Source organism: Sebastes umbrosus, chromosome 12, assembly GCF_015220745.1.
Source record: "Sebastes umbrosus isolate fSebUmb1 chromosome 12, fSebUmb1.pri, whole genome shotgun sequence".
NCBI classification, from domain to species: Eukaryota; Metazoa; Chordata; class Actinopteri; order Perciformes; family Sebastidae; genus Sebastes; species Sebastes umbrosus.
The window spans coordinates 8,014,429-8,036,963 of NC_051280.1; the positions used below are offsets into that span (position 1 = coordinate 8,014,429).

The window sequence follows — 22,535 nt, forward strand, 5'->3', positions numbered from 1 at the left end:
TAACAACTGTAAGCTGATTCATTAACTTTCATTAAGTTTATACCAAGTGAGATACCATCTGGTGAGTGCAAAAAATGGGACATTATTTATATTATTAATTTGCCTATATATTTCCTATTGTTCCAGGAGCCATTAATTGGATTGCTAAACCATACATAGTCAAGATGTGGGTTAATAACAGAAATAAGATACATGCATGAATCTCTACAAGTTTTGGACAGATATGCATTGTAGCTACAATTTAAATGTGACAATGTATTTTAGTGTCAATACAATCGTTTTAATGGGTAAACTTCACACACACATTTATAGATTTGTGTCTATCTGTCTATCTTTTATATTCTATATATATATATATATATAGATATTCTATTCTATCTATATTTATGTGTATATAACCTGGAAAAACAAAGTTCGGAAACTTGTGTTTGGTGGATTATTTCTCTGTTGTTACAATGCTAATTGGCATTGTATTTTACATCGTTGGAAAGCCTGTTTATTTACCTTCGCAATGATGTCCAACTTGTAAGGATCATGCATTTGTGGGATGAGCAGCACAGCTGATTATGTGGGTAGCGCCCAAGAAAAATTTGCCAAAATGCTCCGTCAATGGTGAACAGTGTATTCTCCTGTTGGTATTGACTCTTGTTTTGAGTTGTTTGGTGGATTGGATGATTGAACTCTCTATCAGTAACAATGAACAAACAAAACATGTTGGCAATTTGACACTTTATTAATTTAATAGACCGTCAGGAGCCTCAGTAGCGGTGGAAGATCCATACGCAGCCACAACAGCCTGGCACCTCCTCCTCATGCTGGTCACCAACCTGGTCACGCATTGCTGTGGGATGGCGTTCCATTCCTCAACCAGGATTTGTTGCAGGTCAGCCAACGAGGTTGTGTTGGTCACTCTAACACGTACAGCACGCCCAATTGATCCCACAAGTGTTGAATTGGGTTGAGGTCTGGACTCTTGGCAGGCCGTTCCATTCTCTCTACTCCCACATTGTGGAGGTAGTCTGTGATAACCCTGGCTCTGTGGGGGCGAGCGTTGTCATCTTGGAGGATGAAGTTAGGTGCCAGATTGTGGAGATATGGGATCGCCACTGGCTTCGGAATCTCATCCCAATATCTCACTGCATTGAGATGGCCTTCAATGATGACAAGCCTTGTTTTGCCAGTGAGGGAGATGCCCCCCCCACACCATGACACTGCCCCCACCAAAAGCTGTTACTCCATCGGTGCAACAATCAGCATAGTGTTCTCCACGTCGTCTCCATACTTTGACCCTGCCATCCAACTTTGGCAGACAGAACCTGGACTCATCACTGAACACGACATTCCCCCACATGTTCAGGTTCCATTGTCTGTGTTGTCGACACCAGCGCAAACGGGCCTGACGATGAAGGGCAGTCATTGCAGGCTTCCTGGTAGCCTTATGAGAATACACTGTTTACCACTGACGGAGCATTTTGGCAAATTTTTCTTGGGCGCTACCCACATAATCAGCTGTGCTGCTCATCCCACAAATGCAGGATCCTTACAAGTTGGACATCATTGCGAAGGTAAATAAACAGGCTTTCCAACGATGTGAAATACAATGACCATCAGCATTGTAACAACAGAGGAATAATCGACCAAACACAAGTTTCCGAACTTTGTTTTTCCAGTATATATACATATATGTATATGTATATATATATATATATATATATACATATATATATATATGTATATATATATATAATCAAAGAGCAAACAAAACGCAGGTTGGAGGAGGAAGAGCAAAAATAAACAAAAATGGGAATAAAGGGTAAAACAAAGCTGATATTAGCTTTTATTTCTTTAGTGAGTCCTGAACACTCATATCATTTTTTTTTTTTTTTTTGCTTTATTATTTATTTGCTAAATATATGTTTGTTACCATTATTATTAAGTATCAGTTTTATGTTATATACTGTATTTCATTTCACTTCATATATTTTATTAGTTTAGAATACTGCAGTAAAACGATGCACCTGTAGCTGCTGGATGAATCATGTTTGTTGATACATTTATTATTTTTACAACATTATTTTTAACATGTGTTTTCCTAATATTGGCTCTTTATTTAAGGCACTGCGCCAGACCCGGAAGTGGTCTGTGTGCATCCCGACCACAGCAACACGTGGTTGTGATAAGGAGATAAATGCAGCCTGAGCTTCATTAACAGCCTCTCTTCTCTTCCTGGTTGCGGTGATGGAGGTCGGACACGCTGCGGGGGAGAGAAGACAAGCCCCACCGTGTTATCAGACTTCACTGACGGTATGTGTTCACATTTACTATCACATTAGTTAGTTTATGTCGCAGTTGATGTGTTTATGTAGCTTGTGGTTGTTAGTTGCGGGTATTTCCGCACAGATGTGTCAATGTTAGCATATTGTGGCTACAGTAGCGCCAGACCGACCGCATGGTCTCCTCTAATTATTCGAGGCAGCCTGTTATTACACAAATTATAGCTGGAATTGATGCTGTCTTTTTATTAAAACTACTTGATGACAAACTCCCAGGTGTGTTTTTAATGTTTCACATTTATGCCATTTTTTGTGTTGCAGTTTTGCATGAATTGTGCAATAGTGGTGTAAATTCTTAATTTATTTATGTCTTTATTTCTTAAAGAGCCTCCAATAATGCTGTTTTAGAAGGATCTGTGCAGTCTGTTGCCAGTTTAATTACACTTTTAGCTATAACTAATGCTGTGTAATGCAACAGTCTCACAATAAATCCTACCTCCAGGAAGGTTATAATACATATTGTTTGAACTGTTAGAGAGGGGTTATGATTAATTTGGAGGGGTTATACATACTTAAAGGTGTTTCTACTATTTTGTCCACCCCGGTCATACCAGTGAAGGGAGGCTAAACAACGGAAACATCTCTTGCAATACAGTTACAGAGCACCACAAACCACATCCTCTTAAATGCTAAAGTTTAATCAACAGTTTGAGCAGAAAATTCAACATTACAACCTTAAATGTAACATGTCTAATAACCTGGCAACTGAGTGTAATGTATGTTGTAATATTTCCAGGCATTATTTACACCCTCTGCAGGGGTATTCATGTGCTTTTTCCACATCTGCATCTCTGAGCAGAACCACCTTTTTAATGCTGCCACAGTTCTGTTCATAATAAATCCACTTTAAATCTTTAGTTCTGCATTATACAGTCAAACCTTAATGATGATTTGCATGTGAGTCCGTGTTTCAGCTGATTCTCATGATTATTCTTTCACTGCGCTGATGGGTTTGACATTACAGATACTAGTGAGGATGTTTGGTGTAGTTCAAGTTGAGACTAACCTGTCGTGTTTTTCGTTTTAGGATTTAAGAGCCTGGACTGGATGCATCTTGACGAGGTCAGTATCAGTCTTTTTGGTTGGTAGATGGAAGATGTGCATTATTACTATACATGATTGTACACTCTGCTGTCGGTTTATTAGGTCCATGTAGGCAGGGCTGTAGTCTAGTCCAACTTAATCGAGTCCAGGTAAAGTCGAGTCAAGACCGAGTCCAGAGCAAATTGAGTCCTGTTCAAGACCATAATAGGCAATAGTGTCTTTCCAATGCTAAAATAGTGATTTAATGAGTTAGGATGGACAGAAATAATTTATCTATAAACAATATTGCTCCGTCTTTTAACTGACTCCACTGCAGACTGAAGTCTACTAACGGTGACAGCTGACTCGCATGATCTGGTCCAGGGCAGGTTGAATGCGAGCCGGCAGGTCCGTGTTATGTAAAGTACGTCTGGTGTATGAAACGGCTGTATCCTCACTGTGCTGCAGTTTTATAAACTGATCATCTGGTCACATCTCTCGTCCAGGCGCCGTCTCACTCCCTCTTCCTCTCCTTGCATTTCTCGCATTTATAGAACTATAGTCCCCTTTTTTTTTTCTTTTTTTTTGTGGCAGCCCAAATTGCATTCAGTGATATTTTTAGCAGTCGCACTGCTGTTGATTCCACGCATGTATAGGGGAAACACTGTAAGAATCGGACAACATTCTGTACAACTGATCCCAAATCAGCAGCACAGGAACGACTTGACCAGTTCTCTATAGCCGAGTCCAACACAGCACGAGTCCAAGATGAGTGCAAGACTTCAAAATAACTTGACTCGAGTACTGCAGTCCTGCATGTAGGTCAAATTAATGCAGTCTATTACTACAGTGCTGCAATAAAATGTTCATTTTGTGGGTCTGTAGTTTGTGATATTTAGTCTCATCTTCATTGATATAATAATATAACATAATAATGAGTAAGAGGTAGTTGCAACAAAATTCAACAGCACCACTATCTTCAGCCTCCAACCTTGAAGTTGAATCAACGCGTTTCTAAAACAGTTTAAACAAACTGAACATTACAGTAACTGTTGTAGTGACTGTCTTGGTTTTAGCTAGGCGTACCTAATAAACTGTCAACTGAGTGTAATGTATGTTGTAATATTTTCAGGCATTATTTACACCATCTGCAGGGGTATTCATGTGCTTTTTCCCCATCTGCCTCTCTGAGCAGAACCACCTTTTGAAAGATGCCACATTTCTGTTCATAATAAATCCACTTAAAGCTTTAGTTCTGCATTATACAGTCAAACCTTAATGATGAGTTGCATGTGAGTCCGTGTTTCAGCTGATTCTCATGATTATTCTTTCACTGCCCTGATGGGTTTGACAATACAGATACTAGTGAGGATGTTTGGTTTAGTTCAAGTTGAGACTAACCTGTCGTGTTGTTCTTTTTAGGATTTAAGAACCTGGACTGGATGCATCTTGATGAGGTCAGTATTTGTCTTTTTGGTTGATAGCAGCGTGTACAGTAGTAATGTGCACCTTCCATCTGTCTGTTTATTAGGCCCATGCAGGTCAACTGAATGCAGTGTATTACAACATTTCTGCAATAAACCTTACCCTCATGAATGTTAGTTTGGCTTTTAATAAAACTTTAATTTGAGGGGCTGTAGTTTGTGATATTTTGCAGCCTCCAACCATGAAGTTGAATCCACACGTCTCTATAATGGTTTGATATTAATTCTTCTTTGTTTTGCTGTTACAGGTAATGGGAACACTGCATGTACAGAGTCCACTGCTGGATCACCCCGGTTTGGTATTTTGAAGTTTAAAAGGAGTAAGCTGGATGTAATTTAGTGTTCAGTTGGAGGGCAATTTGAATCCCTTTGAGTATAATTTGCTGCCTGAAATTGTGGAATGTCTTTATAATCTATTCACATGTAACATCCACATCCTCTCTTAAAATAGTCTTGTGATACTGTATGTATAAACACTGAAATTCACTGGTAAATAAAGCTAAATGTGTTAAACTGTGTATTGTATAATCAATTTTGCCTCATCATGGATAGGTTATAAATTGTAGTACAGAATATGCAAGAGTTCATCAGTAGTTGGATGTTTGCTACTATTAACAGTCCTTCAAGTAAGTTGTGATTGCACCAATTCATGCAAATTCAACCAATTCCCAGTGAATTTTCCGCAACATTGGAATTTTGTCCAGTCACCGCAAATTTGACCAATCATGGCAGGCTGACATTTATTCTCACTGGAGCAAGTTGCCTTTGATTTTTAATGAATTGTACAAAAATAAATCTCAACTATTTTTTAAAATTCACTTGCGCTTGCAATTTTATTGCAAAAAAACTCCTAAAACATTGCAATTATCTTTATAGAAAAGCTGCTGTGAAATCAGACATTTTAGGCCACAACAATCCCCCCCCAAAAAAGCTGGTGAAATCCTGGAGGGTCTGTATTAAGTCTAAAATGGCACAGGGAGACTAGTGACAGTTCTGATGAAAAAGTAAAAAATGGCTGCATGATGTATCCACAATGGAAAGTAATTGTATCAAATCTTTAAGCAGGTAACAATTTTGAGAGTAAATCTGGATATTTAGTGCAGTTGAAATTCAAAGATCTTGGATTTTAGAATGTAAAGTCATATTTTTTATTTATTTTTTTATTGTAAAAATAGTGGTACAAACTTTTTGTACAGTGCATTAATGGAATAAATCAAGAGCATAACACTTTAAAAATGACTCAAGACAGAAGCTGACGACGTGCACAGAAATTCAAAATGCTGGTAACTCATTATTGCATCATGAGAAATTACACAAATAAAAAATGATAAACTTGCAGAACTGAACCTGTAAAATATATAAAATGGGGCAAAGACTCAGCACCTCCCCAAGATTACCTGTAGGTTTTCATGGACAATGCCCAATCCAGAACACTGGGTGTGTATTGAACACTTTGTGTATACAGTTTGTACAAAGCTTTTAAAACAGGTCACTGATAGTTTGTGGATGAAGAGGAGAAAGGAAGAGCAGAGTCCAGATCCAGACGTATCAAAAAGGAAAAAGTGATCTACCCTCCACAAGAACTGAGTTCACCGATTCTGTTCAGACTAATGTATTCAGAGTGTTTATGATGCAACACCTAATTATATTAAGTCACAAAATAAGTAGTTAACATATTGTTTTGATCATAAAGTGGTTAAAACTAATGTACACTGATGATGAATTATAATGGAGCTCTTTAGAAATTAATTTCATCTGAAGGGCCAGTTTGAATCCCCCTATTTAACATTTATAAGCAGTATATAAACATTTAATAAATGGTTTATAACACACTACAATGTCATTGTAAGCAGATACTGTATAAGGATTTATTAATGTAATTTACAACTAACTCCTATGTGGGCACCCATACATTTATTAAATGTATATTTTTTATAAATGTGAAATGAAGTGTTTCCTGTTAAGAAATGAAAGTTTTTTTTTTATCACAATCTAATTGCTTCCAAAGTAGTATCTGTAATATGTTATTATTACAAATTATATTTTCCTTATTTGTTATTCTCTAACTGTGACAAAATGTAATAAAAATAAAAATGTAAAGAGTATTTACAGTTCTGATATACAGGTCAGTTCAAATGTATATTTCTTTCAACACAATCTATGTACAAAACAGAATACTTGTCAGTCAGCTCTCAGCTGGTGCTTTGATTTTGTCAAATGTTGCTTTAAACAAAAGCTACACACACCACGTGTTTTGTATTTGGTTTTTCTTTTTACAAATTTTCACTTTCAGGCAGCTCTCGTTTATGCACAAAGTTCATTCAACGCTTCTCTCTATTTTGTAAAGTAGGAGTTCCTGAGCCGTTAGTGGAGTCAACATTACTGAGTTCCACAGTGTCTTTGCTCCTTTTAGTCCCTGATTGGTCCAATGACGTTCCCTCAAAGAGCCGAGCCATGAAGGCGAAGCCGTTCTGCTTGATGTAGGACTTCCCAGCGAAGGTGTAGAGGACGGGATTGGCACAGCTGCTGATGAAGGCCAAAGCCGAAGTGACCGCACGGCTGGACTTAGTGATTCTCTCCAATCTGCAGGTAAACGGAACATTTTAGACCACAACTAAAACTTATATTATATTTAGGGAAAATTAAAGAGGTTTGGTAGCATCATTGAGAGCTCAACTTAACATCTTGCTCTCAAACTAACTGATATGAAATATGAGTATATCAATGGATGAATTACTGAACAGTCAGGAGACCCCCTGGACCTCATCTACAAAATGTCACTGAAAGCAACCACAGAGAGACGCAATACGACTACGAAGAGACGCAAAACAACCACAATGAGTTGCAAAACATCCATGCGACTAAAGAGATGCAAAATGACAGAGACACAAAACTATTACAAATAGACACAAAGCAACTACAGACACAAAATGACTACAAACAACTGCAAAGAAGCATAAAGCCGCCACAAAGAAATACAAAACAACCACACGGCTGCAAAGAGACAAAATTATTAAAAATAGACACAAAGTTATACTAAAAAGAGAACAAAACAACTACGAAGAGACACAAAACAACTACAAAGACACAAAATCACTACAAAGAGACACAAAATGTCCACAAAGAGACAGAACAACTACAAAGAGACACACAGTGACCAGACGGAATATAAATATCAGCTTTGAAACACAGAATATAGTTATCAGTCCAATGTTATTTAGACTTATGTTTGTCTGAATGTGGAACTGTCTTTGTGTTACCTCTTGCAACCTTCTTGCATTTGAAACAACTGTTAAATTACCAACATTGTGGATTCATATGAGGTTTTATTTAAAAACTGCATTTGTACGCAAAAGAAATAATCAAAAATAACATGTTTGGTTTCATCAGATGTGTGTGGAAAGGAATCAGCTTCTCTCAATCACCTTGTGTTTTAGTGCTATTGCTTATGTGCAACTCTAGTAAATCAAAAGTACCATATGTCAATGAAAATAATTTAGTTTGAGAGTGGGTGAAAATCTTTCGCTACTCACGCTAGTCTTCTGGATGAATTTTCCGTGTACCACTGAGTTGCCACCTTGAAGAGACCAAAACATAATCAGTGCTCATTCAAAAGATCCAATCATTGATCCAAAATCAGAAATGTATTTCTTGTGATACCGTGAACACGCCCTCACACACCTCCAACATGTTGATGACATGATAGGGCAGCCAGAAGAGGCCAAACATCACCACAATAGCCAGGATGAGGTTCTCGCTGCGGACCTTTCGGCGGAACTTGATCTGCCTAAGGCGTTTCAGGATGAGGACGTAGCAGGTGATGATGACTGCGTAAGGAAGAATGAATCCCGACACCGTCTCAAAGGCATACTGGAACCTCACCTGCACACAGGAGGATACAAAACAGATGTGCTCACTGTAATGACTGCATGTGTTTCTGTAGACATGACTGGATCTGTCAAAACAAGGCAGAGCAAGAAAAACACACTGAATCTGAATCGGATTATTTAGACTTATCTTTACATGTACATACTGTACATAATCATCCAGTCCATGTGTATCCATTCAGTACGTATTTCTTTGCACAATTTGTATTGTTTACAACTTATTGAACACTTGACTTGCATATAGGCATTTTATTTCTTATTTTATTGTTGTCATTGGTGGTATTATTACCTATTTTCTTCACATACTTGTGTACATAACAGTTCTGTCTATTCTTTACCTTTATTTGTCCAGCGTTGTTGTCCTTGTCCCTAGCTGTTATTTCTATTTCTTTGTAAGTACATTGAGAGAGAGGCAAAAGAGTGGAGTGAAATATGGCAAATAAATCTGATTCTGATTCAGATGATTATAGTATCTTTCTGAAGTTTTTGTTCGTGAAGAAATAGGTCAATCCCTTGTAGTCTCAGGGTTGATAGGAATCTTGTTCTTCAGTAGGTAGATGTGTGTGTGTTTTATACTTCTGTATGGTGTTATTTCATCTATATGTGGATGTACAGTACGCCAAGTGAAACCCAATCTCAAGGTGATTTTGTTTTGTAATGTTAATTACCTGTTAATATGTGTTAATGGCAATAGAGTTAAAAATAAAATACATGTTCAGTTGTTTGTATGTATTTGTGTTTATGAATCAAATTCCAGCTCTAAAAACCCCACTAAACACTATCAGCTCAGCAGCAAACAGCAGACAGAAACAGTTTGTGACTAGCTGGTGAACACAGTGGAGCATTTAGCAACTAAAGAAGTTGGTGGAGACCAAAAACAGAGCTAAAAAAGAGTAAACAAGGTCTTAAATTCATCAGGTGAGCAGAAACACGACTCCAATGGGATTGTGACCAAACGATAAATCAATTAGTCAAGAAAATAATCTGAGGGTGTCGCAATATAACGGTATTGCTGATATTTAAAAAATGAAATACTGATATCATGTTAATAATACACATACGATAATATCATGCAATAATCCAGCACCTCTTAAATCATTTTATATATACAGTAACCCTCTCTCTCCACTTCCCTACACTTGTATTTTGAGTGTTATTCATTTTCCAAAAAAGAGCCAAAACGCGCAATAAACAAATATAAAGATGAATTTAAAAATAGAATTATTACTATTTTTTTTTTCTATAAATAACGCCATAATATTATTGGTCAAGATAATCGTGTAGTGAAAACCTGATATTGTGACAGCCCTATAACAGATAAAGAAGATAATTGTTAATTAATCTACTCACATGTGTTGCCAGGGTGTGATTGGGCGCACACACCAGTCTTATTCTATTCATCTCATCTTTGTCGTCTCTGACGTCTCGAAACACCAGTGACGGGATAGCGATGACCAACACCAACGCCCACGTGCCCACGATCACCCGCCTCACAATCTTCCTGCTGACCAGGGAGGACAGTCTCCTCGGCAACACCACGGCAACCATCCTGTGCACGCTCATCAGCGTGATCAGAAAGATGGAGGCGTACATGTTGGTGTTGCACAGGTAGAACAGGCCTTTGCACATGATGTCGCCAAAGACCCACGTCTGCTTGGCCAGGTAGATAATGAAGAAGATGGTGAGGGCCATGAGGAAGCCGTCGGCACACGCCAGGTTGAGGATGAGGAGGGTGGTGACCGAGCGTTGTCGGGTGCGAGCCAGGATGCTCCAGACGATGAAGAGGTTGCCGGGGACGCCCAGGAGGAAGACCAAGCCGAGGATGATGGCACCCAAGGACGTGGAGAAGTCATTGCTCACAACGCTGGGATCCTCACGGTTTGCTATTTCGGAATTCAAGAAGGGATAACTCAAGTTGTCCATGTTAGAAGGAGTTTTTATCCTGAGGACGAGAGACAGAGTTAGGACATAAATATGTCTGGCATTAAAGGAGCAGTGTGTAGGATTTGGCGTCATCTAGAGGTGAGGTTGCAGATTGCAACCAACTGAAACTTCTCCCGTGTGCCAAGCGTGTAGGAGAACTACGGTGGCCAGCCAGTGTTTGGTTTGTCCGTTCTGGGCTACCGTAGAAACTTGGTAGCCAGCTCCGTGAAGAGCTCCCACTGCCTATGTAGATATAAACGGCTCATTCTAAAGTAACGAAAACACAACGATTCTTATTTTCAGGTGATTATACTCTAAAGAAAACATATATCAATATTATATTCAATTTCTGCCAATAGATCCCCCTAAATGCTACACACCGTTCCTTTATAGCAAAGGAAGGGGGCTGAGTGGGAATGAGTGTTTGTACTGCACAGGGTTGGGTGTATGTTTGGCTGTATGATTGAATTTAACATATTTATTGTATTCTTAACTTGTATTTGTATTCATTACATTATTAGTATTAGAGTTTGTGTCTACCTGCACAGCTAGACAGCTGGTAGCTAAATCTGTTACAATGCATCTCTTTCCTTTGCATGAGATTAATGGCTTTTGTTTATGGTCCCTGACCAAAGTAAATGTAATAAAATCGACTAAAGTTCTATTTTCCCTAAACATCAAACTTGTGGATGCCTTTCTCATAACTTCGTAATGTCTCAAAATTATGATATAATATCTCATAATGATGATTTACTCATTTTTATGAGAAACATATGAGTAAAAAAACACAAATGTTTTTTTGTTTTTTTTACAAGGACTTTCTTTAGTGTATTGAACAAGATTTTATTCACTCTGTCAGTAATCTGTTTATCACCGCTGAGGTAGAGATTTTTGCTGGTACATGTGAGAGTTTATCACCTCAGTTTTCAGAAAACCTTGTCTCACAAAGCTACAGGATGTTTTTGTATACAGCAGCGGATGTAGACCTGTTTTCACTGATCAGATCTAGTCGTATGCTGCACACAATTTATTATTATCAACCAGCAGATGTTTTTTGTTAACCTTTCTCTTCTGATGGCTTCGAAAAAGGTTGACTGAGACTGAAACCTGAGGTCTGACACCTCTTTTGAGAGCTTCCGGAAAATATTTATCACAGTCTTCAACAACCTGCTTCAATATCAGCTTTTTGACAACCTTTGATAAAACTGTCTTCACATATCCATCTCTGATATGTCTACATGCCTGTGTGATATGGACTTCCACTGCATGACAATACTCTGTTATACTAATAATAGTTTACAGGAACAGGCAGTAAAAAAGAACTTCCTCTTGAAGTCAATTGTTTCTAACTGTAAATGATGACAGGACGTAGTAAAAGAGGAAAAAGAGGGTGATAGAAATTACATTGATATACATGTATACATATACAGTACATATATGTATACTGCTCTGTCATTGATACTGCATTTATACTGTACATTTCAAGAAATATTCTTATTTAATTCCTATTTATACCATTCTGGCATTTATATTTAACACACTTAATAGATCCCACTTCTCAGCAATTTGTATTTACTTATTTGCACTGTTGTTATTTGTTTTATGTTGCACGTCTTAATATTATATTTCTTATGTTCTCATTTCTTATTTTTAATTGTATTACTTATATTTCTTTACATATATTGTGTTTATATTGTAGCATTATGTACATAATTTTTATGTTACATACTCATTTATTTACTGATTTCTTACATTTCTTTATGTTTATACAAGAGCAACCCCCTGGGGATCAACAGTATTTCTGATTAGCAAAGTATTATACTGGTAATTTGGTTATTTCACATAACTATTCAGATTATAGACAAGTTGGAGGCCTGATTGTTGGGTTTCTGAGCGTACCGACGAAGATGGTGATGATCTAGAGGAAATAGTGCGCCAGTAACCGAAGACAAACATTGCATACATATTGTTCACCAATGGTATACAAGCTGTTTCCCGAACTAGAGGATGGCTGCCACCGTGACGCAGCCTCCAAAATATTCACATCAGACCCTGTAGCCAACAGTGTAGCTCAAACTCAGTATGCAGCGTGCTAAAACACGCCACAAATTAGCAGCACTGCGTCAATGAGGAGCTGTATTTCGACACAGTCTTTGACTCACTTTGATTTCTCTTTCTTGTCTCTTTCTTTCTCACTGCCCTTTCACATGGAAACTAGCGTCACGCAGTGCAGAGGTCACAGAAGGTTGACCTTTAGGGAAAAACACAGATAAAGATGGCGTGTCCCTGACCAACCCTGACTATTATTATAGACTAATAAAAATAAAAAAAAAACAGACATCTGTGATGTAAAGAGAGGAAGGATATGATCTCCGCAAAACCACATTTCCTTTTGTGAGAACAAGACATCAAGCCCTTATTTCCTGATTACGTCCTAATTTCCTTGCGCTGGTTTCACTGAAGAGAACTGTTCATTTTCCCCCGATGGCTATAAACAAGAGTGAACGAGTAAACAATGTCTTACATCACTAGCAGAAAAATGCAACACAAGGCCGAGTCTGAGCTGCACATTGATGCTGTCAGGTGAAAGCATTGTTTCTCAGAAATGACAGCCTTTTGTTTTTTTTACAAGAAATTTTCTTTAAGTTTTTAATAAAACCAGGTGACATGAAGCTGTTCCAACCTACAGACGACCATGCTATCTATCAGTTCAGGTAAAAACAAAAACCTCTGCAAATTATAACCTAATGTTAATGGATATATGACATAAATGTACTGCTGTAATGGACAAACTGCTTTAAGGAGAAGAAGAACTGATGTGATTTATGTTTATATGACAAACTAAGGAAAGAACTGTAAAAGTCTATGCAAGAGAATCCGACAAATGAAAAAAAATGGTACAAAGTACGGCAATGATATGACAATTTCAAGCAGCTATTTGGTTTCAAAAACAACAAAACAAAACTTGAGAAAGAATCTGAAAATCACCACAAGACTGCAAATGACTTGTTCCTGCCAGAAACTCTCTCAGCCAATAAAGAAATAGCGATGGATTATATTGCAGTCTGAAGATTTAAAATAATGAGTCATAGGTTTGTAATAAATCTGCTACGTGTAAATAATCAAGTCAAGAAAAGTAATTATTATTTTAAGAGACAGATGTTAGAAACATCTTACGGAGAGAGACTGAAGAAAAATGTCAATAAGAAGTTCTGAATTGAGTTTTCCAGCGAACGTTCAAGAGTGACTGACCTTTCCAGGACTCGATGTTTCTCTGTGATGATGAGATTCAGTTATCCCACTGCTGCTCTGTCCGACAGCGTTTCCCTTGTGTCACAGTCTCTGTCAGCTCTGTCCATAATAAATTGAAGCGCATCCTGCCCCACAAGCTGCAACATGCTGTGATTTCGAGAAAGGGAGGGAGGCAGAGAGGTGTGTCCTCCCTTAAAACTCTCACTCTCCCTCCCTTTATCTATACAGTGCATTCATCTCCATATATGATTAGGATCCTGTGGAATGTATGTGTGCTACAACATTGTATGCATTAAAAAAGACAAACATGCATTCTTCCTGAAAGCATGTCCCAGGGTCATGTTTCAAAATGCACATTTGTGTGTCCTGAAGCACTTTTCACTCTGTGAGTCAAGTGTTGTGTAATCTGGAGGAGCACAGGAGGATGGGTGATTCAAATTCTTGCACAAGAAACTGTGTCATAGATGCTGAGTACACAAGCGCAAACACGCATACAGGTAGCACACACAAACACACACACACACACACACACACACACACACACACGCACACGCACACACACACACACACACACACACACACACACACACACACACAAATACTCACACTCACTAGTTGATACAAGTCACTGATAGGAATGCTGGTTTCTCCACTGGGGAAAGATTGCTGAACATGCATGTCCTTGGCTCACAATCATGCTGTTTAACCCTTACAAAGTGGAACATTTTACCCAGTATATATCCAACCAATTTATATACCTCCTCATTCTTAGATATTAAAAACAAATGTAATTTCTTGCATAATGAAACAGAACCTAGAACACATTTATTTTACCATTATAAATCCACGTACCCTTTGGACTCGGGAGAAAGAATATGTTTATTGTGGAAAACTAGTCATAATGTCAATATTGATTGTAGAAGTGTCATTTTGAACATATTAAATCTACACTGAATTTATGGTAAACTTATTGATTATATATGATACATTTTACCTACATAGATAACAAAATGTAACAAAAGTTACCCTCAGTTTCACTGCATTTTTATGTGAGTAAAGAATATATCAAACTTACAAACACTTAAAAAGTGGCAAAGTGATTAAGTAAACAGTTCAATCTGTTATAATTATATAGATTATTTAGAAAAAAATTAAAATGTAATAATCAAACCAGGGATACATGTTTTTTATTGTGTATGTTTGGCTAAATTAAGAATTCTTAGCAGTGGGGGTCAGTCTGCTCAGCCATGTAATGTAAACAAGCATGTATAAATAAATATGCAATGTAAATATTTACTGATTTACTGATGTTTAATGAAGTGAATTAAAGGCTTATGTTCTCACTGCAGGAAAGTTAAGAGTGAAATGTGACCTTAAAATAACAAAGGGAACTACTTCAGAACACATCTGTTCAAGAATATTTGTATTTGTAATGTTTTTATGTACTTATTGAAGTAGTGTATAGAGAAAATACTTCTTTTTAATACATAAGCCTTTCACCCGTTGCTACATTGCTGAAGGGCAACTGTAAAGTCTCTTAGGAGGTAAAGAAGGGTGTGGTTCACTTGAATGTGACAGGATGAAGTCTGTTTGCTCATCATATACTGTATATATACATATAATATGTTACAGAACGTACCACCACTACTGAACAAAAACCTGGTATCTCCATGACAGTTCAGCTTCTGCAGGAGTGATGAAACACTTTGGGAATAATTATGGTGATATTAAAGTGAAAGCTCATTACATTTCCTAAACACACGCAGAGAACCATGAAACCATTCACAATGACAAAAACAGTTCACCATGACCATAAGGATATACAATCTAAATAAATGTCTCCATGTTTGACAGCTGTTGACCATTTTCTCTTTATGGTTCTATAAACTATACTACCTTCTACATTACTGCTCTGATAAGAACATGTAAGACTCCAATATGATATGCAACAGAACAGTATACAGACTCCACTTCTGTGGACACTTTTAAAAGAAACCTTAAGACATATCTTTTAGCTTGGCTTTTAATAAAGGTGCATTGTCATTTACTGCCTTAGTTTTTAAAGCTTCAGTAGGCAAAACGCTTTTGCCATCAGTAATAACCTTTCAGCATATTGTAATTCAAGTGTTCTGAGAGATGACTAGACTTCTGCACTTCCTCATGGCTCTGTTTTCAGGCTTTAAAAAATCTAGCACGTGGTGGGAGACTTTGGCCAATCACAGGTCATTTCAGAGAGAGAGCGTTCCTATTGGCTGTACTACGGCTGGTGGGCGGTGCTTGGTATTTCCTCAACTGTTCTCAACATGGCTGCCGGGTCACAAACTTTCTCATTTTACAGCTAAACAGTACACTACAAGATGTTACTGAAAACTTTTGAGGCGAGAAATAGTCATTACAGTAACAGAATATTGATTCATATTCGATCAGCACTGCCTAGTTTGACCATTTGATCGCAGTTTGCAAGTGATTGACAGCTGCTCAGTGGCAGCAAACTCCAGATCACTTCTGATTGGTTGTTTTCCTCCGGTCTGTGAAATCTTACAGATGCGAGCACCGGAGGACACCAGAGGACACAGAGGCACATGAATTTTTTTTAGATTACCTGTCTCATGCACTACTGTCAGGATATATTGACCATTTTATAAAAATACTTAATAACCTTTTTAATCATATTTGCACCAATTCTACCCACTGCAGCTTTTAGTCTTTATCATTGGTTTTCATACTATTTCTGTCTTGTGCCTATTTATTGTAGTGACTTCTATTTATTTTAACATTTTATTGTTGTCATTTTTAGTCTTGCAAAATTCTATTTATTGTTGTCTATTTTTTTTTGTCTGTGCTGTTTTAATCTTGCTCTGTGAAGCACTTTGGGCTGCATGATTGTATGAAAGGCTATATATATACATATATATATAAAAATAAAGTTGAGTTGAGATGTTATCCAGTTTGGACAATGAGAAAATGAGCCTATTATTATTATAAGCCTGTTGTTGGAGGTATGTATGTCTTTCATTTGTAAATACTTGATCAGCTTTATTTTTTTTAAAGATCATATTTTTATTGCCTTTATTAGAGCAGATGTAGAGTGACAGGAAAGAGAGAGGGGATGACATGAAGCAAAGAGCCGCAGGCTGGAATCAAGCCTGGGCCGCTGCCAAGGACTCAGCCTACATGATGGGGAGCATGCTCAACCAGGTGAGCTAGCTCCCCCAACACTTCATAATATGCAGGTAAATGTAAAGTAGGCAATAAAAGACATTAACAGTAAAAACAAAAAAAAAAATAGTCAATAGATGGTAAATACGTGAAAAAAATCCAGTAGGTTGATTTGTAACTATAGAAGTTAAACAATGCTGCCTCCTAGAATTGACATTCATAAACAACCATTTTGTTTTGCCAATTACGTTAAGTAATAAAAATACAAACATATATGTATATATGGATCGCCTTCTAGTGTTGAACTATCATTTTCTTTAAATAATTTGTATCAATTGATCAAATACTTCATCATTTTTTTTTTTAATCTTTCCAAACATCTTATGTTTTGGATACATTTCAATAATGACAATTTATGTATTTATATATTCATTTCAGTACTTATTTATTTTAGTATTATTAAAACAATTCCACAAGTTGTATTGTGTTTTTTTTTTTTTTACATATTTGTTCTTATTACAATTTATGTGTTTAAAGGAAAAACAACAATGGAGTAAAAATGTTTAAATCAATACTTTCTAGAGCTGTCCTCGACCAAAGAAATTCTTAGTCGACTAACACTCATAGTCTGTCGACTAATCGATTAGTTGATTTAATACAGATCTGTAAAACCAAGTTTCTCACACAAAAGCACCACTTTAAATCTAATGTTTACCAGAGATGTGCTCATGAGTTCATGAGTCATGCAGTATGAAAATTAGCATAAAAAATTGATTATAAATGAAATGATTCTATGTATATGCAGTCATATTCAACATTTTTCACTGATAACAGCAATCTGTGACCTCAGGCTGTGAAAACTGACTGTTGAGGAAAGTTCCAGTAAAACTGTTCTGTCTTTCACCACACGATGGCAACACGTCCACTTCTTCTGTTTCCTCCTTTCCTCCCATAAACTTGACACTCAGCAGTTCCTCCTGCGTGTTGCACTCATCCATCTCATTGCAGCCCTCCTTTAAACAATTTATTAGCCATTCAACTTTACAGTTTCAAAACCCCACCCCCCCAAAAAAACTTTCCATTTCTAAAGCGGCTCTGTGCCTCATACAGAACCTGCATCTAGTTCAGCTTTATGAACCAGTTAGCTCAGGATTCACTGGAAGTCTTGCCGCTCGATCACATATAAAAACTGAAACTGTTCGTTTTACCACTTTGGCAAACCGAGTTTCATTAATTCAGGATGCCCATGTGAAGGCTATAGTATAGTTAATGAGGACTTGGATAAAGTCAAAGGTGGCTAAATCTGAAAATAACTTACATATTTCAATATTATTGCACATATATGCATGTATATAGGTAACTGTATATCTTCCTTGAGAATATAATTTAGTTTTCTTTTTTATTTCTTCCTTTAGTGCAACTTTTTTGTTCTATTTAATTATTTTAGTCTATTTTAAATTAAAATATTTGAATATACATTTCCTGTGTAGCATGGCGGGGGTTGATCCTAAGATATACTTTTACTTTTATTGTCCCTGTGGGGAAATTGTTCCTGGACTCCGTCCAACTGCAGTTACATACACTAAATTGAAACAGCATCAACAACAATAATAAACGATTCCACACAAGACAGGGAAACAGTTCCACAGAAACAGATGTTTCAACACATACACAGTCCACGTATATTATGGCACATACTATCACACATACCATGACAGGTATTGCACCCAGGTAGTGCACTGCACCGTCTACCGTCTTGCCCATATTGCACAGACAATAGCCCAATATTATACAGATGCAACTTATTGCACTGTCCCTATTTAACATATTGCACTGTCTAAACATATTGCACTGTCCTTATGATAGCTTTATGTTAGGAGTTGTTGAGAAGTTTAATAGACATCGGCAAGAATGAATGTTTGTAATGGTTCAATCTGCACCGTGGGACTCTATATCTCCTGCCGGAAGGTAAAAGTTGGTACTCCTGGTGTTAGATGTGAGTTGGGTCTGACACAATTTTCTGTGCCTGTCGGATCTGGAGGGTAGGGTGGTTTTTGACCCCCTTAATCTTCATGGCAGTCTGCACCAGGTGAGAAATCTGTGACCTCAACTGCACAGTCATGTTACCGTACCAGGCCATGATGCCATATCTTACGATACTTTCCAAGACAGCCCGGTAGAAAAGTAACATGATCTTCTGCTCCACTCCATAGAACCTGAGTCCCCATCTTGTATTGTATAATCACAATAGACCATGACCTTGAACCTTGACCTTGAAAATGCATCTTTTTCTCCTTCCATCCACACTAAACTGCCATTATTCACGTCCAAAAGCGTTTCAAAAACAGAGTTGATAAATCTGAAAACACGACCAGCCTTTGCATTTCAGTGAGGACGAGGAACTTGAACTTCTCCAAAACAATGACGTATGCCTGCTTAGACACAACGGAGGGCTTTGTACTGTAACAGTAAAGTTAGGAAACCAACTTCCCTCCAGCGGGAAAAAACACTTGAACCTGGTTAAACTTTTGCCACAACACAATGAGATGTAATCCAGCAAAGCACTGGGTTGCCCAATCAAATACATGCAAGCGCATATTACTGGTAAATGACTTAGTAACATGAACGCTGTAGTTCTGTTTGCTTTGTGATCGTTGAGATGGATAAAATGATTGTTGTCATAACTCTCCAGAGTTGTAATATCCTGTTTCAAGATTCAGAGATTTAGTTGTGACTTACGTAAGAGATAATGTACAGTGATCTGGTCATTGTCGTGAAATAAACCCTGGACAGGGCGATGCAGGATCCCTGATGGTGGACCCATCACCCATCAAGGGGTTTATTTCACAACAATGACCCACTGGCTGTACATTATCCTGCTTATTACACGGCTACTTACGTAAGAAATCAATAATTTAACACAAAAACCGTCAGCTAGAGTCCGACATCAGAACTGCACCCATAGCAACAGTCTGTTATACATAGCAACGGTCTGCTATAAAGAAATAACAGACTTTTAGAATGCTGTGATTGACCAATCAAAATCAAGTATTCAACAAAGCCTTATAATAATCTTTTTTAAATATGTGCAGTGAAATGCAGACTCAAGGGTGTGTGTTAAAAAGCTAATGTGCAACGCTTATTAGCGTTGCACATTAGCTTTTTTTTTTTTATTTTAGAATAAGCAATAAAAGCAATACCAAAGATTATATTTCAAAGATACAAATTTAAAAGCATAAAAAGTTTATTTGCAAAGTGCATATTTAGTCTCATAGTTATTATATAGCCTACTGCGTAAGCCTTTCTGGATTGTATTTCATCTTCTCAGTGGTAGGCTTGTATAACCATAGACTGTATGAAGTGGACGTAGTAACTGTGACGTCACCCATTGGTTTGTGGACAACGGTTTTGAAGCCTCGAGTTCAGTATTTTGGCCGTCGCCATCTTGGTTCTTTGCAATCAGAAGTGACACGAAAGGGTGGAGCTAAGCACAACTGAACGCTGAATAAGACATTTTTAGGCAACCAAAAAGGTGATAGGGGTTAATTGATTTATAGGGGTTATGGGTGATCAGATTCTGCCTTTGGGCTCAAACGTCTTGCATCGGCCCTGCTGGTAGCACTTTTTCTTCTCCCCGACGAGACTGCAACATCTTGAGATCGGGATCCAAGGCCTGCCCACACAACCCCAAGAGGATGACAGGGAGAGCGAAGCAAGCCACCAGTTACAAGCCACTATATAACATACATAATGATTGTGAGAATCGGAGGAGGAGGAGGAGGAGGACAGAGAGAAGTGGAGGAGGAGGAGGGAGGAATAATGAGCTGGACTGAGGCAGAGAGAGCCAGAGAGAGAGAGTGTGTTTATTTAAGTTTTTCGTCTCCTGACTCAGACAGAGAGCAGACTACAGAGGATAATGAGAAACAGATCTTTTGGTGGAGAGGAAGGAGAGGGAGGGGAGACTCGAGAGAAGGAGGGACGAGGAGAAGAGAGGAAGGAGGAGTGGAGTAAAAAAAAAAAAAAGAAAGAAAGAAAGGGGGAGGAGAGGGAAGAGTGACAGCCAAAAAAGGGGGGCTGTCGTGTTCATCGCCACAGGAAATAGGCCCTCTTATGTTCACTAACTGACAGTTAACATCACAGCCCTGGTGGCCATGCAGCCGGCCTACAATGGCAGGTTTAGAGACAGTGAGCAGCTTGCCATGAGTCCTGCTCATGATTGGAATAATAATCATATTGTTTCAGTTCTTAAATGTGTGAAAAAGTTATTGATGCTGAGCATGATTTGGAGATGAAACCTAATTCTAGTGGGGAAAAACTCCAGGATAATGATGTGTGGGTGATGCTAAATAAGATGTACAGTCAAGCCCTATTATTTTTTTTTCACTAATATGTTTATTGGGTTTTCTTATTTTCACAAACACAATAAGAATAGAAAAAAAACAAAAACAACAACAAACACTGGTACAGCTCAGATCAAAAAATGTATATAGGAGGTCATAGAAAATAGTCCATAGTGCAGGGAAGTCACAGGATATATGAATTAATGTTCAAGAGACTCCTTGTGAGATAATGGAAGAGAGTTCAGGTCCAATATAATTCAGATAGGGCTGCCAAATATTGTAAGAATCTTATATAACCTTTTGTTGGCTGCAGTAATTATATTTGTACTTGGGATTCCTAAAAATCAAAGACATTGGATTCATTTCTAAATCCTTATCAAATATCTTTTCCATTTCAGTCAAGGCCTATTGGTACACTGTTAAGAATTTCCCAGTAAAATAACAGTAAAGAACTGGCAGCAGGGTTGCCGTTATGTTACTGTAAAATTAACATTTTTATACTGTCGCTGAAATTTACAGCTTTGTACTGTTAATGAAAAATACAGTTTGAACTGGTTGTTTTTTATTAATTTCACAGTATTTTACAATTAATTTACTGTTTAAAGATACATTATATAGCTGTTTTTCACCTTTCTTTTACATTATCTTACTGATTTGTTTTAATGCACTATTTAGGTTGTATTTTTTTACATACATTTTAATAAACATTATTTTTTGCCTAGATGAATAGACTTAGCAGGTTACAGACATAGGAATAGTCACACTAAATACAATTAAAGGCACTTGTTAGGAAAAAGGCTATAATAGACTTGTTGACACTTTCATGTACAATGTAAAAGCCTCACATGAGCAGATCAGGTCCCAGAATTAAAAAAAATACTGCATGAAACTGTTACTGATGATACTTTAGACAGTTGATCAGCAGTAAAGGGCTGTTTTTTAAGAATGCATTATAGTTCAGTTCATAATTGAACAGGTTTTCTTTTTTATATTAACAGTAAAGCACTGTTTTAAGCAATAACAGGTTAATACTGTTGAAATCCTGCAGTAAATTAAGCAATTGTTTACAGTGTAGGGTTTAAAATATGTGGTGGTGTATGAAGTAAATGTGTAGTTTGAGTAAGAGAGTGAGTG

General features: G+C 37.4%; 1 protein-coding gene and 1 long non-coding RNA gene across 2 annotated transcripts; one reads left to right on the plus strand and one right to left on the minus strand.

Moving 5' to 3' along the window:
• The first annotated feature begins 46 nt into the window (after positions 1–46).
• On the plus strand, positions 47–22,471 carry LOC119499323. The gene is made up of 8 exons (XR_005209376.1): positions 47–61; positions 2,116–2,304; positions 3,361–3,395; positions 4,779–4,813; positions 5,089–5,800; positions 11,178–11,182; positions 19,696–19,699; positions 22,459–22,471. It is a non-coding gene; the product is annotated as an uncharacterized LOC119499323 (long non-coding RNA).
• ltb4r2b (leukotriene B4 receptor 2b) lies at positions 5,973–14,002 on the minus strand. The gene is made up of 5 exons (XM_037788600.1): positions 13,903–14,002; positions 10,078–10,669; positions 8,522–8,722; positions 8,374–8,417; positions 5,973–7,423 (listed from the first exon to the last, which is right to left on the minus strand). The coding sequence occupies exons 2-5, from the start codon at positions 10,648–10,650 to the stop codon at positions 7,162–7,164; spliced, it is 1,080 nt and encodes a 359-aa protein (XP_037644528.1). The 5' UTR covers positions 10,651–10,669; positions 13,903–14,002; the 3' UTR covers positions 5,973–7,161.
• Positions 22,472–22,535: the final 64 nt, after the last annotated feature.

What these genes read in the sequence shown, in the direction of transcription:
- ltb4r2b (XM_037788600.1), bottom strand. Translation starts at nt 10,650, where the DNA reads ATGGACAACTTGAGTTATCCCTTCTTGAATTCCGAAATAGCAAACCGT. An exon ending in ATCACACCCTGGCAACACAT is followed by an intron (nt 8,723 to 10,077) that starts GTGAGTAGATTA and finishes TCCTGTGTGCAG; the next exon opens with GTGAGGTTCCAGTATGCCTT. An exon ending in AATTCATCCAGAAGACTAGC is followed by an intron (nt 7,424 to 8,373) that starts GTGAGTAGCGAA and finishes GTTTACCTGCAG; the next exon opens with ATTGGAGAGAATCACTAAGT.